Source organism: Natrix helvetica, assembly GCF_964273705.1.
Source record: "Natrix helvetica genome assembly, chromosome: 16".
Lineage (NCBI taxonomy): Eukaryota > Metazoa > Chordata > Lepidosauria > Squamata > Natricidae > Natrix > Natrix helvetica.
This window is the reverse complement of record NC_138563.1, coordinates 293033-307389: the sequence shown is the minus strand read 5'-3', so window position 1 is coordinate 307389 and position 14357 is coordinate 293033. Positions and strand designations below refer to the sequence as shown.

The following is a 14357-nucleotide window of genomic DNA, read 5'->3' as shown; positions in this document are numbered from 1 at the left end:
TTTGTCCCCTAGATGGATGGATGGCATGGTTGCACGTTTGGGTGTGCCTGAGAGATGTGTAGATACACGCACGCCCTGCACAGGACAGCGGGAGTATATTCTGTATAATTGCACTTTTGTTTCCCTGAACATCTCCTCTCCGTGGGGAGGGGAGCCTCACCCGAGAGGCCCTGCAGCCCCCAGACCTTCTCCTCAGGGGCTGTAAATATGTATGTATGCGCATTGAGGTTTTGTAAATACGATAAGACGGTTGCCTTCCTGTGGCTCTTCTTGTTTTTTACGTGTCTCCATTCCTCCTCCCGAGGCTCTTGGCTTAAGGCTCTGGCCCTTCTGGGGCCGGGAAGACACTGAGGCGGCCCCTCCCCTCCCCTCCCCCCCCCTGTAGTTTATGCCACGGGCGCACCAGAGTTACGGTTTCATTTTATTGCTTTCAACGCTAAAAGAGTTTTCAACAGAAAGAAAAATGTTCTTCAACCTGTGTGTGTGAGAGGGGGGGGGGCTCTTTTTCCCTTTAAAGGTAGCAGGTTATGAAACGGCTGAAGGAGGGAGGGGCATCTGGGCAGCTCTGAGCAAGCAAGGGCTTGCCGGACACCCGCGCAGGGCTCTGAGCATCTGCACATTGGTCTGGTGTGACATGCAGCCCAATTGCTTTTGGTCTTTGGAAAAGCAGAGAGGTGGGCTGTCGAGGGAGGGTCCGTCCTGGCTGCAGGAAGGCCTGCGCCCACCCCTGGTCCTGGGCCACCCAGCCAGAGGGTGGCTGAGATGGAAGCCCCTCTGACCCCACCAGAATTAACAGGTCTTTTTCCCCAGGCGGAACTTTTTACGCAGAAGAAAAACTTTTAATGGGCGGAAGGGAGGCCTCCGTCCTTCCAGCCTTTGAGTGAGGAGGGGGCCTCTCTGCCCTCCGGTGCCAGTCCTGGGGCTTGGCTGGGAGCTTCTTGGCATCCTCGGGCAGAGGCTTACAGGGCAGCGGCAAGCAGCTCCTCCTCTGGCCTGGCCCTGGGGAGGGGGTCTCGGGGCCCCATGAGCTCCTGGATCCTGCTGTAGGTCTTGCTCTCAGCCGGGAAGGCATTTTTCTGGGGGGGGGGGGAAACAAAAAGGGTGGGGGCCCCGTGAGGCCCAGGACTCCGGGTGGCAGGGAGAGGGGCTGCCCACCCCCTTGGACTGGCAGGGAGGGACTCACCGCCAGAGAGAGACGCAGGAGGCCGGTGGGCCCCTTGGCCCCAGGGAGGATCCGGCTGACCTGGTACTCCACCATGGCCAGGAAGCCCTTCAGGCCGTTCTCCGAGATGTGGTTGCCTTGGGGGGCAAGGAGGGGAGGGCAATGGGTCCTTCCTCCATCTTGGAGCCCCCCCCCCCCATCCCCTCCCCAACCTACGCATGAGGTTCAGGTAGATGAGAACTCGGTTGCCCTGGAGGAAGACTTGCCCCTCACGGTGCTCGGCTGGTTCCAGCAGGGGGTTCACCATCTCGGTGGGCTCCAGGATCTGCTGCGGGGGGGCGGGGAGCAAGCCAGGCAGGTCCAGGAGTTGGGAGAGGCGGGGTACGGCTGCCCTCCCCCCCCCCCACAGTCCCTTGGGAGCCTGGCCGGGGGAGGCTCTTGCCAGAGGACGGCCAGCCTCGGCTCTGGCGGGTGGGGTGAGGCTCAGCCATCCATGCTGCACTCAGCCAGAGCTTGAGGGGAGGGGGGGGCTCACCTCCACTTCCAGGACCTGGGACCGCTTGTCCTTGGAGCCCTGCTTCACTCCCTTGGCCCCCTTCGCCTTGGGATCCACCGGGGGAACGGCTGCGGGAGACAAAGGGAGCTCAGGGGCCTGGGGGAGGCCTGGGGAGGGAGGGGGGGAGGGTCAAGGCGGCCCAGCCAGAACCTTTCTTGGACTGCTTGGCATCCTCCTTCTTAGCCTGGGCCGCTGGTGCCGCCGGTGGCTGTGCGGGAGCCGCTCCACCCACTGGGCCCTTCTCCTCCTTTTTGGTGGGCTCCTGGAAGAGGCCAGATGCCTGTCTCTGCCTGCCTGGGAGGTGATCTATGCTCTCTAGGTAACCCCTCCCCCAGCTCTGCTCCCCCCCCCCCCCGGTCCTTGGGATGGCTCGCCTTCTTCTTGACCACAGCCTTGGCTCCCTTGGCGCCCTGCAGCTTGTCAATGGCGGTGCTGCTGACGTGGCTGGCGGGACGGTCGCCCTTCAGCTCCGAGTGTCTCGGGGGCTGGGAAGGAAAAGGGGGGAGGTGGGCTTGGGGGACCCTGCGGAGCCTCATATTCATCCCCTCCCAATTCCCAGTGGTGGGGGGTGTTTGCCTGTGCCAGTTCAGCCCCCTTCAGAGGGAGAGCTGCTCTGCAGACGGGACCCCCAGCTGCTCACCAGGCGCCCTCTCTCCTGGGCCTCCTTCTCCAGCAGCAGCCGCCGCCTCTCCACCACCTCCGTGTGGGTGAGGGCGAAGGGGCCAAGCACCTGCAAGGCAAGCAGCCGGCTGAGGGACCCCTGGCGGCTGCCCTCTGGCCACCCTGAACCCCAGGCTCCTCCAGCGGAGCGGGCAGCCCCCTGGCACTCACCTCGGCCAGCTTCAGGGCTCCCTCGTCCCCGATCTGGTTATGCGCCAACGACAAGGACAGCAGGGACCGGTTGAGGCGCAGGCCCTGCATGAGGAAGGAGGCCCTCAGGGCCGGGCTCAATGGGCAGCTCCCCCCCCCCCTCAATGGGGAAGGCAGCCGGCCAAGCAGAGCCCAGGAGACCTTAACCAGCATCCTCACGTTGGCGAGGTGGGTGGCCCCGACGTCCGTGATGTGGTTGTAGCTGAGGTTGATGGAGACCAGGTTCTTGTTGGAGCTGCGGAGCGAGGAGAGCGCCTGGCCGATCAGCAGCACCGCCTGGTCGTCCATGCAGTTGTTCCGCAGGGACAGGTGGGCCAAGCTGGGGAGAAAGGGCAGGGCCGTGGGAGAGGGGGTGGCACCACCTTCCCCCCCACCCCCAGCCTGGCCTCCTCCTGAGTGCCCCTGCAGGGGATCAGCAGCAGCCGCACGGGGGGGGGGGGGGAACCCACTTGGGCCAGGCAGCCTCACCTGCTCTCCTCCGAGACCAGCTTGTAGAAGGAGCGCTCGGGCAGCGGGTTCCCTTCCAAGACGAAGGTCCTGCGGGGCAAGAGAAGAGGCAGGGTCACCCTTGACCGGCCAGACCCCCCCCTTGTCTCCCCTCCAGCCCCAGGTGTGGGGGGGTCACCTACTTGAGGTTGACGCAGGCGGCCAGTATGGGCAGCAGGGTGAGGAAGGCGGGGTCGGTCAGGCCGACCTTCCAGAGGCTGCAGGGGAGCAAGAGAGTCCGGCTGTCCGCAGGGAGAGAGACGCAGGAGACCCCCTCCCCCCCCCTCTCTCGCCGGCTGACTCACTGGAGGGCCTGGAGGTGGGCGAGGGCCGGCAGGCACTTCCCCAGGACCCCCAGCATCTTCTCCTCGATCTTCCAACCTGCGGGCGGCAGAGAGGCCGGGCAGAGCGGGCGGTGGGGGAAGACTCCGAGGGGAGGGGGCTCCCGGGGAGGCCCCCCCAGACTCACTGCGGATGAAGACCTCGCGGGCGCTCTTGGGGTCCTCGTGCTCCAGCTCCACCTGCAGGCAGGGCCGGAAGTAGGCGTACTTGGCCTGGATCTGGGCGAGGGCCGACAGCGCCTCCCGCTGCTCCCCCGCCGGGCCCGTCCCCTCCGCCTCCTCCAGGGGGGCCCCGGCGGGCGGGTGGGGGCGGCTGACCACGCGCGGCGCCTCCTGCAGCCCCGCCCGCGCGCAGAGCTCCGGGAAGTCCAGCTCCAGGGCGCCGCTGCAGACGTACTCCTCTGCGGGGGGAGGGGAGGGGAGGGTGAACAGGGGTGAACAGGGGAGGGGTCTCCCGGGGGGATTTGAGGCTCACTGAGAAACCTGGGTGCCCCCAGCCCCCCCCCCTTTGCCCAGGTCTTCACGGGGGGCTTTTTGCTTCTCTTTCTCAACTGGGGGGGGGGGGTTTCCTGACTGCCGGTCACCTTCTCCGTGCTCGGCCCTGCGAGCCGCCAAGCGCGCTTCCTCCTCCTGCGCGGCGCTCTTGTCCTTGGCGCCCCGCTCGCCCTTCTTGCCCATCCCGGCGGCGTCTGGCAGGCGTCTCACCCGTCGCCCGGCAACCGCGCAGGGGGCGGGGCCCGGCGTTCCTCCCGCCCTTCCTCTCCCCGCGCGGGGCCTGACGGGAGCGGTAGTCCGCAGGGCCAGGCCGCGCCTGCGCCCCTACTCCTCCTCCTCCGCCGCCGCCTCCTCCCACGCCGGCCTGCGCCTCCCCCGGGCGTCCTGCTGAGCGTCTGGCCGGTCTGCGCTGCTAGATGGCGGCCCCCGGGACGGAGCCCGACGCCGAGCTGGAGGAGCTGCTGGCCAGTGAGCGGGCGCGGCGGGCAGAGGGCGGGGAGCGGGGGGCGGGGGTGTCTTCCCGGCAGGCGCCCCTCCGAGCCCGCTGCCCTCTCTCCCGGCAGGCGCCCTGGAGGACTTCGAGAGGGCCGCGCCGGCGCCCGCGGAGCTCGCCGGAGGAGGAGGAGGAGGAGGAGGAGGAGGAGGAGGAGGAGGAGGAGGAGGAGGAGGAGGCGGCGAGGGGCCTGCGGAGCCGGCGGGGGAGGCGCAGGTAGGTAGGAGGGTGGGGGGCGGGCAGGGGTGTCCATCCGGGGCAGCCCCTGCAGAGCCTCCGCGCTTCTCCTTCCTCCCCCGCAGGGGCGGCTGCTGGCGGCTCAGGAGACCTTCTTCCAGGAGCTCTTCGAGGGCGAGCTGGCGTCGCAGGCCAGCGCCGAGTTCGAGCGGGCCATGGAGGAGCTGGCGGCCGAGGAGCCCATGCTGGTGCAGCAGTTCCAGAAACTCTCGGCGGCCGCGGGCAGAGTCGGTGAGCGGGGCGGGGGGAGGCCCTTTGGGCTGGGGTCGCAGGGCTCTTGAGGGAGGGAAGAGCCCGGCGAGAGCTGCCGCCTCCGCCTCGTTACAGGAAGTGACCCAGCGTCCCGCCAGGAGTTCACCTCCTGCCTGAAGGAGACGCTCAGCGGGCTGGCCAGGAACGCCGACGGCCTGCAGGTGGGTCCCCCCCGTCGACCCCCCCCCAACACCTTCTGCCCACAGGGCCCCGCCGGCCTTCCCCGACCCCTCCCTCTGTGCCGCGGAAGCCCTCCCTCCCTCCCAGCTGCCTCTTTCCCTAGAGCTCCGGGGTGTCGGAGGAGGAGCTGAGCCGGACGATGGAGGGGCTCGGCCTGGAGGAAGGGGACGGTGGGGAAGGCAGCCTGTGGCCCATCATGCACAGCATCATGCAGAACCTGCTCTCCAAGGACGTCCTCTACCCCTCCCTCAAGGAGATCACCGAGAAAGTAAGGAAGCCCACCCGACGGCCCCTTCCCTCCCTGCAGCCCCCTCCAGCTCTTGCAGAAAGGCAGGGAGAGGGGCTGCCTGGGGCTACTCCTCACCCCCCTCACCCCACCCGAGAAAGGCAGGGGGTCCAGCAAGTGGGCTATCTGTGACCACTTCATGGGGGACTCTCCCCCACCCCACCCCCAGTACCCAGAGTGGCTCCAGAGACACCGAGAGTCCTTGCCCAAGGAACAGTACGAGAAGTACCAGGAGCAGCAGAGGGTGATGGGAAGGATCTGCGAGCAGTTTGAGGCTGAGCAGCCCACTGACGGTGACCCAGAGCACAGGGCCCGCTTTGAGACCATCTTGGACCTGATGCAGCAGGTGAGGGGTTGCGTGGGCCGCGTGGGGGAGCCGTGCGTGGACTGGGGACTAACCATGCCCTTTGCCTTCCAGCTGCAAGACCTGGGACACCCTCCCAAGGAGCTGGCCGGAGAGTCGGTGAGTGCCTGTTCGGCTGCCCTTTTCCCGGGCTTGGATTCGGTCTTGCCACCAGCAGCCTTGGCATCACAAGGCAAAGGAAGAGGAGGGCAAAGGGGGCATTTCCAAGCCGCCAAGTGCCTGATTAGGGTGGCTTGAACCCGCCGGCGTTTCCTACAGCCCACTTCATGCAGAGAAGCGTTTCTTTCTTGTGACCGGACTCCTGTTGCTCCTTTTCCAGCCTCCTGGCCTGAACTTTGACCTGGAAGGACTGAATCTGCCTGATGCTGGAGGCGCGGGAGGCGAGCAGTGCCAGATCATGTGATCTGCTCCCATGCCAGGGAGACTGAGGAGTTGGGAGGGCGCTGTGGTGGGTCGAGGGGTTTGTGTCCTTTTTTCCCCCTGTTTTCCGTCATCACCAGGTGCCTGAGGCTGCCTGCCTTGGCTCAATCCAGCAGGTGGTTGTGCAGGGATCCCACCAGGGACTTAGCAAGGCAGAGTAATGACGCCCCAAGGTCAGGTGCCCAGCTTTGCCTCTTGGCTTCTGAAGAGACGGATCGCCCTTCCTGCCTTGGGTTGATGGACAGGCTCTCTCAGATGAGGTTGCTCTCGATGAAACAATCGGGCTGAGGGAGGAGGAGGAGGAGGAGGCAGTGGCTCATGAGAGCCCTCTGGGTGAAGGGAGACCTCCTGCACCCACTCCCCAAGCCCCAACTCTTCTGCTCTCCTCAGGCAGCTCCACCTGCGACCCCCAGTTCAGTGCTCCGTCACGGTCTCTGGATCAAGGAGCCTGAGCCCCCTTTCGATTATGCCAGGCAAGCTGACCACCTCAGCGTGAGCCTCTTTCTTTGCCGTAGCCCCAAGTATTAACGTTCCCCTGCCCCTCGTTAGTCCTATCGCTTTTTGAGAACTGCCTGTATGGGGAGATAGGTAGGAAGCAGGCCGACTCTGCCCACTGGCCACTTTCTGATAGCGGCTGATGGTGCAGGAGAGCCGCCCTCCTTGGCCGGGTCTGGCCGAACCGAATGAGAAGGGCAATTCTTGAAATAAAAGGTGGAGGTTGATGGTTTGAAGTTGTGGTTGTTTCTGTTAATTGTTGTGAGTAGAGGGAGTCCCCCGTTTCCAATCTTCAGCGCACGGAGTCTGTAGCAGTTCCGCTTGGCAGCCCTAAGCTGCTCAGGTCCTGTTCAGTCTGGGCAAAACAACCAGCAGTCTACTAAAACAACTTCTATTTCCAATGGGGCATCTCCCAAGATGTGGACACATTCAGTAGGTACACATTAAAGGGAAAAGGGGACGAAGTGGCAGGGTTGTCTATCAGATGCTTCTTGTTCTTCAGTGGCCAGAGGCAGAGAGGCTTATTTTTTGGGGTGCGAATCCTAAATGGGGAGAAGACAATCATGAAGGAGTTGCATGTGTGGCCTTTGTATGAACCGGTGGAGAGAGCGATGATGGTCTGTCTCAGCCTCCCATAATCCACTACCCCCCCCCCCCCCATCTTCTAGGGTTGCTTGGAAATGAGAGGCTTCGCTCAGAGCCCCTCCTGGGAGCGGCCACCTTGGCACGTACCCCTTTGGCTCTTTCTAGGCAGGGGGGAGGGATTCTGCTCGGCAAAGGCTGCCAGGGGAGGTGGGGAGGGGGCTGCACAAGCGCCCAAGGGGGTCACCTTTGACCCTAACCCCCCGGCCTCGGGGCAGGTCGGCGCTCCCACCGTTGGGCAAGGGTCCCCCGGATGGCGGCGCTTCCGGACTACCTTAGTCCAGCCACCAGGGCTCGCTCTCTATGGTTGTTCCCGCTCTGGGCAGGCGTCTCGAAGGCACCTCCGAGCTTCTCTGCCATAAAGCGGCGGCGGGGGGTGGGTGGCGTAAAGCGCGACTGTCGCGAAGAGCGGCGGCCGCGGAGGAGCCGGAAGGAGACGCGCGGCGCCGGTTGGGCGACAAAATGGCGGCGGCACCTGGGCGTCCCGGGGGCAGCACCGGCGACGGGGCGGCAGGAGGAGGAGCGGGAGCCGCTGCCACCGCCTGAGGTACTCAGAGGGCCCCGGCAGGCGCAGCCGAGGGCAGCCGCCTCCCCGGCCGAAGCCCCACCATGGCCGGGCCGGGCCTGCCTGCGGGGCAGCGGAGCCTCGGCCGCCGTTCCTCGGGAGGGGGTGGGTGGGCTGGGGCTCCACCTTCCCTTCCAGGAAGTTTCCCCGGCGCGTCCGGGGAAATCCGGTTCTCTCAGAGACGCCGTTTTCTCCCCCCCCCCCGCTTAGTCTGATCTCCGGTTCCCGGGTGACGGCCGAGGGCCCCCCCGACCCCCCCCCGACGGAAGAGGCGGCAGGACAGGTGGGTCCCTTGGGGGGGGAGGGAGGGGGGAGGGAGGGAGGCTCTCAAGGGGAAACCGCTCTTTCCCCGCGGCTGCAAAGCCAATCCCAGGGTCCTGGTCGCTGGGGCTCCCTGGACGAGACTCCCCGGTGGGCGTGGGGGCCTCTTTGGGCAGAGCCTCTGGGGGGGAGGGGAGGGGAGAGGGTCTCGGTTCAGTCCTTCCCCCGGGGGCCTCCCCTCCCCCCCTCCTCCTCCTCCTCCGCCTTTCAGCTCCTGAGCCTCCCGGGGTCCCCTGGGGGACCCTCCTGGCTGAGGGAGGGGAGAGAGGCCAGGGGAAGAGCCGGCCCTTTGATGCCCTGGCCAGGGGGCGAAGGAGGGCAGCCTCCCCTTGGGTCTTGCTGCCTGACGTGGGGGCCGTCTTCGTGCAAGCTGGCACCCACATATGTCCCCACGGTGCCTCTGTTATTCGCACCCAGATCTCATCCGACCTTGGCCGGCCGGCGTTTGGAGCCCCCCTGTTTACTTGGAGACGGTTGCTCCATCGCGTGGGTGTCTTTGAAAGGATGTTTGTTGATAATTTCATTAATTACCAGCCATCTTGACAACCATCTGGCTGCAGGGAAGGCAAAACAATCTTAAATAAGCAGTGTGATCTAAACAGAAGAATAAAGGGTGGGGTTTTCTACTGCCCCTCCCACTCGGGAAGCCTTCCTTACGGTTAAGAGTTTGCTCATCGAGGTCTGGTCGGACTTGGAGGCGTTTTGGGGGCTTCTTGTCTTGTGAGATGGGCCCTGAAGATGGGAACTTTGAAAAAAGGGCCTCCCTGCCCCTCTCGCCGCCTCTGCCGGGGCCTTTCTGGGAGGAGGTGCCAGGGCAGCTGCTTCCCCACATAAGGCCCCGGATGCTGCGCCTGCTGGTGCTCCAGACAGCTCCAGCGCCATGTGTGAGCGTGGCGGGAGGGCTGTGACTGTGCCCTCCATCGCCCGGGTGCGCCAGTGCTGTCTGAGGGCAGCTGTTGGGCGAACTGGGGCAGAATGGGCTTGTAGAGGCCGTGACCCACACTTGAGGGTTGGGGGAGGGGTCGGTCTCTCTGATTCTTCCTTTCCTGCCACACATGGGTCACCGGCTGCTCTCTTTCCTTCTCTTTCTCTTAGGGCGAGTTCAAATAGAATAGCAAGATGTCAGACGCAGGGAACAGCACAGATGGGAAAACGAATATCCCTAACGGTAAGAGCAGAGAGAGAAGCAGGAAGATTCCCGGCGTTGGTTGCAGGACCGTGAAGGGCTCTGGGCCAATCCACTGAGCTGGGTCTGGATGGTAGAGAGGGCAGGGCAGATGGGCTGCATCCTGCTCGCTTCTGTCCGTCTCCCTGGGGGCAAGCGACTCCTGTGCTGGGCAGGATCACAGCCGCTCTGCCCCTGTGGAAAGGGGTGGGCATTTGGGCACGGCAGAGGAGGGAAGGCCAGCTCAGCGTCCTCACCCGCATGTGCTCTGCACACACAGGGAGCTTGTCCAGCAGCCCGGAAGAGATGTCCGGAACCACGGAAGGGCCCGAGACGTCCTCCGGGGTGGAGGTGGAGGCTTCTGACCTGAGCCTCAGCTTGACGGGGGATGAGGTGGGCCCCACCCAGACTTACACAGAGAGCTCCACCGAAGAGAAGGACTCGGACAGCATGGAGGAGACTGGACACTACTCCATCAACGAACTGAATCGGACCTATGACCACTCCCCCTCAGAGGAGGAGGAAGAGGAGGAAGAGGAAGAGCAGCAGCAGGAGGAGGAGGCGGAAGTGGAGGCTCAGCGTTCCCGCTGGCGAGCACACCGCAAGCGCCCCAACCAGGACCGGGACTCCTCGGATGATGAGCGGGCCCTGGAGGACTGGGTGGCCTCGGAGACGATGGCGCTGCCCCTGCCTCGATGGCGAGCCCTGCAGGCGCTGCGAGGGAGGGAGCTCGGCTCCAGCTCCCGCTTCATCTACGATGCCTGCGGGGCCCAGCTGTTTGTGCAGCGCTTCTGCCTGCAGTACAGCCTGGAGGGCCATGGGGGCTGCGTCAACACCCTGCACTTCAACCAGCGAGGGGCCTGGTTGGCCAGCGGCAGCGACGACCTCAAGGTGGTGGTCTGGGACTGGGTGCGCAGGCGGCCCGTGCTGGAGTTTGAGAGCGGCCACAAGAGCAACGTCTTCCAGGTGGGGGAGGAGGCAGCGATTCTGGTTCAGGGGGGGGGGGGCAGGTGTGACTTGGAGATTGGAGCAGGGTCTTCCAGAGGGCCCAGCTGCCTCGGGCTTCCCACCATTGAGGCTGGGAGCCTGGAGGAGGGATCCTAATTGCCCTGGAAAGAGCTCTGCTGGCTAGTGGGCCAGAGGGGGGTGTCTGGCCTTGGGCCAGAGCTGCCCCCCCACTCCTCCACACTTGCCAGCCCCTGGCTGCTTTCGCCCCTGCAGGCCAAGTTCCTCCCCAACAGCGGAGACTCCACGCTGGCCATGTGTGCTCGGGATGGCCAGGTCCGCATAGCCGAACTCTCTGCCACGCAGTGCTGCAAGACCACGAAGCGGGTGGCCCAGCACAAGGGCGCATCGCACAAGGTGAGGGGGCGCCCTCTGCTTCCCCCACCCCAGGAGGGGAGCTCTTAGTGTTGATCAGGAGCCTGTGGCTGCAAGGGGACCAGGAAGGCCTCTGCCCAATGGGCTGCCCACACCTGGCTCTCGGTTTCTGCCCACGCGATGAGCCGGCTCCTTGGCGAGAGGCGGCCTGTCCCTTCTCTTGCGATGTCCACAAAAGGCATCTCAGCTCAGCCTTCCTGTCCCCTAGCTGGCCCTGGAACCGGATTCCCCCTGTACTTTCCTCTCGGCGGGAGAAGATGCTGTGGTCTTCACCATCGACTTGAGACAAGACCGGCCGGCCTCGTAAGTGGGCAGCTGAGCGGCTGGTGCTGCCCGTTGAGCCGGCTCGGGGGCCCTGAAGGCCTTGTTTTGTCTCTCTAGGAAACTGGTGGTGACCAAAGAGAAGGAGAAGAAAGTCGGCCTCTACACCATCTACGTCAACCCAGCCAACACCCACCAGTTTGCTGTGGGAGGCAGAGATGAATACGTCAGGTCAGCAGGGTCCCCCCACCCCTTCCTCACCCTGGTGTGTCTGGGAGACCCTGCTGGGCCCCCGATGTTCAGCTGGGGTGCCACACTCGGGGAAGGAGATCCGCCTTGTCCTTCCTTCGGCTTTCATCACCCCTTAACTCTGTTAGCTTAAGGACTAGCAGCTTGCTTTTGATTGGAGGAAATGAGGCCGGGGTCTCAGCCTTCCTTTTCTGCCTATCTCCGCCCAGGGTCTACGACCAGAGGAAGATTAATGAAAACGAGAACAATGGGGTGCTGAAGAAGTTCTGCCCCCACCACCTGGTGAGGCCTTCTCTTCGGCCTGTTCTCGGGGGAGCAAGCAGGAGCCGTGGGTGGGGGGTCCACAGCCCCCTCGGACTGCCCAGGGGTGGGGTGGGGGTGGGCGGCTGTGTGCCTTGGTCTCTAGGGAAAGAGTCTTCCCTGCGCTGGGGAAAGGGAAGGGTTTGGAAGATGGAGCCCCTGTGCAGGGGGGCTTTGCCAGGCACTCGAGTTCTGCCCCTCCATCCTCCCCCTCCAGGTGAACAGCGAGTCGAAGGCCAACATCACCTGCCTGGTCTACAGCCACAATGGCTCAGGTAGGGGGCCGGCCACGGGGAGCCGCTCGGAGGCTGAAGGCCAGGGTGCACCCTCTGGTCTGGAGCGGGGGGCTGGGGGGGGGCTGGGCGGCTGCCTCCAGGCGCTCACTTTTGTGGTCTTTTGCAGAGCTTCTGGCCAGTTACAACGACGAGGACATCTATCTCTTCAACTCCTCCCACAGCGACGGAGCCGAATACATCAAGAGATACAAGGGACACCGCAACAACGCCACAGGTCTCTCTCTCTCTCTCTCACACACACACACACACACACACCAGGCTGTGGGTGGTTTGATGGGGTTGCGGAGGGTGGTGGTGGGGGGTCCCAGGCAGCAGAGAGGCAGGTGGGGGCCTCCTTGGCAAAACTGGCTGCTGCCCCCTTCTGGCCGGAGGAGACAAGGGTGGGGGGGCAGTTAAAATGTGCTCCCCCCCCTTGAGTGCAGGTCCATGTGAAATGGAGGCCAGGGATGCAGGCAGAGAGGGACATTTGCTGTGGGGGGGGGGGGAGGGAGTGGGGGGAGTGTTGTGTCCTCCGAATGAAAGGCAGCAGAGTTTCCCACCCAAGAGGTTTTCTCCTCGGAGCAGGTAGGGGATGAGGGCCCTTCCGGCCCGGCCTGAGGGGTCTCTGCGTCTGCTTTTTCAGTGAAGGGGGTCAACTTCTACGGCCCCAAGAGTGAGTTTGTGGTGAGCGGCAGCGACTGCGGCCACATCTTCCTGTGGGAAAAGGCCTCTTGCCAGGTGGTGCAGTTCATGCCAGGAGACAAAGGGGGCGTGGTGAGTGGGGCCTGGGGCCTACGGAGACGGGGTGGGGCGTGTGGTGTCCGGTCCCCCGTATCCCTCGCCTTCACGCGGCTCCTCCTGAGCTCGGTGGTCCCTCTGCAGATGTTTGCAGCCCCCTCCTCTTTCTCGCAGGTCAACTGCTTGGAGCCTCACCCCCACCTGCCGGTTCTGGCCACAAGCGGCTTGGATTACGACGTCAAGATTTGGGCCCCCACCGCGGAGATGGCGACCCAACTGACTGGCTTGAAGGAGGTGGGGAGAGGTTCCCGGGTCCTTCCCCCCCCCCACCTTCCCCAGGGGACCCCCGTGCAGGTCTCCATCCTCGCTCTGCTCCCCCCCCCCAGGTGATCAAGAAGAACAAGCGAGAACGGGACGAGGACAGCCTGAACCACGCGGACATGTACGAGAGCCACCTGCTCTGGTTCCTCATGCACCACTTCCGGCCTCGGCGGCGTCACAGGGTGAGCGGTCCTCCCACCTGACTCTGGGCACGGAGACCCCCGGGGCTCAGTCCGTCTCTGGGGCCCCTCCGTGGCCTCTCAGCTCAGGCTGCAGCCTCAAGTAGGGAGGAGGGCTCCGAAGAGGCTGGAGCACCCGTGACCCTGAGGCTGCTCTTTTTCTGCAGCGTCAACGGGATGCGGGCACCGGAGTGGCCGACAGCGACTCCGAGGACTCCCTCAGCTCCTCGGACACCCTGGACGAAGACGAGGAGGGCCCCGACCGGGTGCAGTGCATGCCTTCCTGAGAGCCCCCGAGTAGGCTGTGGGGAGCCCACCCTGTTGAATTAGCCCCCCTCTTCCTGCTTTAGATGAGAGGCCTGCCCTCGCCCTGCCTGCCAGCCCTGGTTAGCAGTGGGGGGGGGGGTGGCTTGGCTCTGCCCCCTCCCCTCCCTGGGACTCTGCCCTTTCCAGTGCCAGGTTCCCTAGAGTCCCAGGGCCCCCAGATTCCTGGCTGCAGTTGCCGCCTGTTCCCTGCGAAGCTTCTTTGGGGTGGGGTGGGGGGCGAGAGTTTGCTTGGTCCCTCTCTCCGTGGGGGGCGGGGGGGGGGCTCAGAAGCACCTTGGAGATGTACTTTTATCTCAAAACACCCCCCCCCCCCAAACACACACACACAAAGACACCCGGCTGCTGCATGTTGTGCCCAGGATGAGGGAGCCTGGGTCCTGCTTCTCCAGTGAATCCCGTGGGAGCTTCGTTCCCTCTGGGTTGGTTCCCCCCCCCCTGCTCCCCCCCCCCCCCCGGTTCCCTCTTTCTTTTGGTGTGTTTCTCCTCAAGCAGCTTTAGGCCCAGAGGGCCTCCTTCCCTCCCTCCCTCCCTCCCTCCCTCCTCTGCTGTGAGAGCGTCCACTGAGCATAAAGTTTTCAAAGGTTTGAACACAGCTGCCTCGTTTTTCCCCTTCCTCTTCAGGAAAATCTCTTGGTTTTGAAAGCAACTCCTCCCCCCCCCCCCCCTGCTGTTTAGAGGCCTAATTTTATATGTATTAAACAAGACAAGAACCAAATTAAACTTGGATGTTATCAAGTTAAAATTATTGTAAAAGTTTAAATAAATATATATTATATAAATGCAATAAACGAATTGAGAGACCCGGTGGCATCTACGGCCAGCATCTTTTGCTACTCCTTGCTCTTCTGCGGCTGCCTCGGGTTCGCCTCGTCCGGGGATGGGTCCTCCTCCCCACACAACTGGCCCTTTCCTCTCCCCCAAGTCGATGCGGGGAGTGAAATCCTCTTTGCTTTATGGGAAAACTGTTCAGGAGAGCTTGGGTGGGGCCGGGTACGTG

The 14357-nt window shown here is 64.1% G+C and overlaps 3 protein-coding genes across 6 annotated transcripts; 2 read left to right on the top strand and 1 right to left on the bottom strand.

Moving 5' to 3' along the window:
- Nucleotides 1-826: 826 nt before the first annotated feature.
- LRRC71 (leucine rich repeat containing 71) lies at nt 827-4183 on the bottom strand. Of its 3 annotated transcripts, XM_081968027.1 has the most exons (14): nt 4000-4166; nt 3544-3816; nt 3380-3455; nt 3218-3292; nt 3057-3125; nt 2748-2907; nt 2550-2633; nt 2359-2448; nt 2093-2203; nt 1869-1980; nt 1698-1786; nt 1379-1490; nt 1184-1299; nt 827-1076 (listed from the first exon to the last, which is right to left on the bottom strand). In XM_081968027.1, the coding sequence occupies exons 1-14, from the start codon at nt 4091-4093 to the stop codon at nt 960-962; spliced, it is 1578 nt and encodes a 525-aa protein (XP_081824153.1). In that variant the 5' UTR covers nt 4094-4166; the 3' UTR covers nt 827-959. The 3 variants fall into 3 exon arrangements, with proteins under 3 accessions (XP_081824153.1, XP_081824152.1, XP_081824151.1); XM_081968026.1 differs by having other exon boundaries at nt 1379-1487; nt 2550-2907; nt 4000-4183; XM_081968025.1 differs by having other exon boundaries at nt 2550-2907; nt 4000-4173.
- A 43-nt stretch (nt 4184-4226) lies between these two features.
- On the top strand, nt 4227-6869 carry PEX19 (peroxisomal biogenesis factor 19). The gene is made up of 8 exons (XM_081968028.1): nt 4227-4378; nt 4474-4619; nt 4706-4871; nt 4968-5053; nt 5176-5340; nt 5528-5704; nt 5777-5821; nt 6042-6869. Exons 1-8 carry the CDS (start codon nt 4327-4329, stop codon nt 6123-6125), a joined length of 921 nt encoding a protein of 306 aa, XP_081824154.1. The 5' UTR covers nt 4227-4326; the 3' UTR covers nt 6126-6869.
- Nucleotides 6870-7668: 799 nt separating this feature from the next.
- DCAF8 (DDB1 and CUL4 associated factor 8) lies at nt 7669-13676 on the top strand. 2 transcript variants are annotated; one of them, XM_081968024.1, is made up of 15 exons: nt 7669-7826; nt 8055-8127; nt 8583-8651; nt 9261-9333; nt 9611-10296; nt 10552-10692; nt 10919-11013; nt 11092-11202; nt 11430-11502; nt 11738-11795; nt 11923-12030; nt 12439-12569; nt 12708-12827; nt 12920-13036; nt 13201-13676. In XM_081968024.1, exons 4-15 carry the CDS (start codon nt 9285-9287, stop codon nt 13318-13320), a joined length of 1809 nt encoding a protein of 602 aa, XP_081824150.1. In that variant the 5' UTR covers nt 7669-7826; nt 8055-8127; nt 8583-8651; nt 9261-9284; the 3' UTR covers nt 13321-13676. The 2 variants fall into 2 exon arrangements, with proteins under 2 accessions (XP_081824150.1, XP_081824149.1); XM_081968023.1 differs by lacking the exon at nt 8583-8651.
- Nucleotides 13677-14357: the final 681 nt, after the last annotated feature.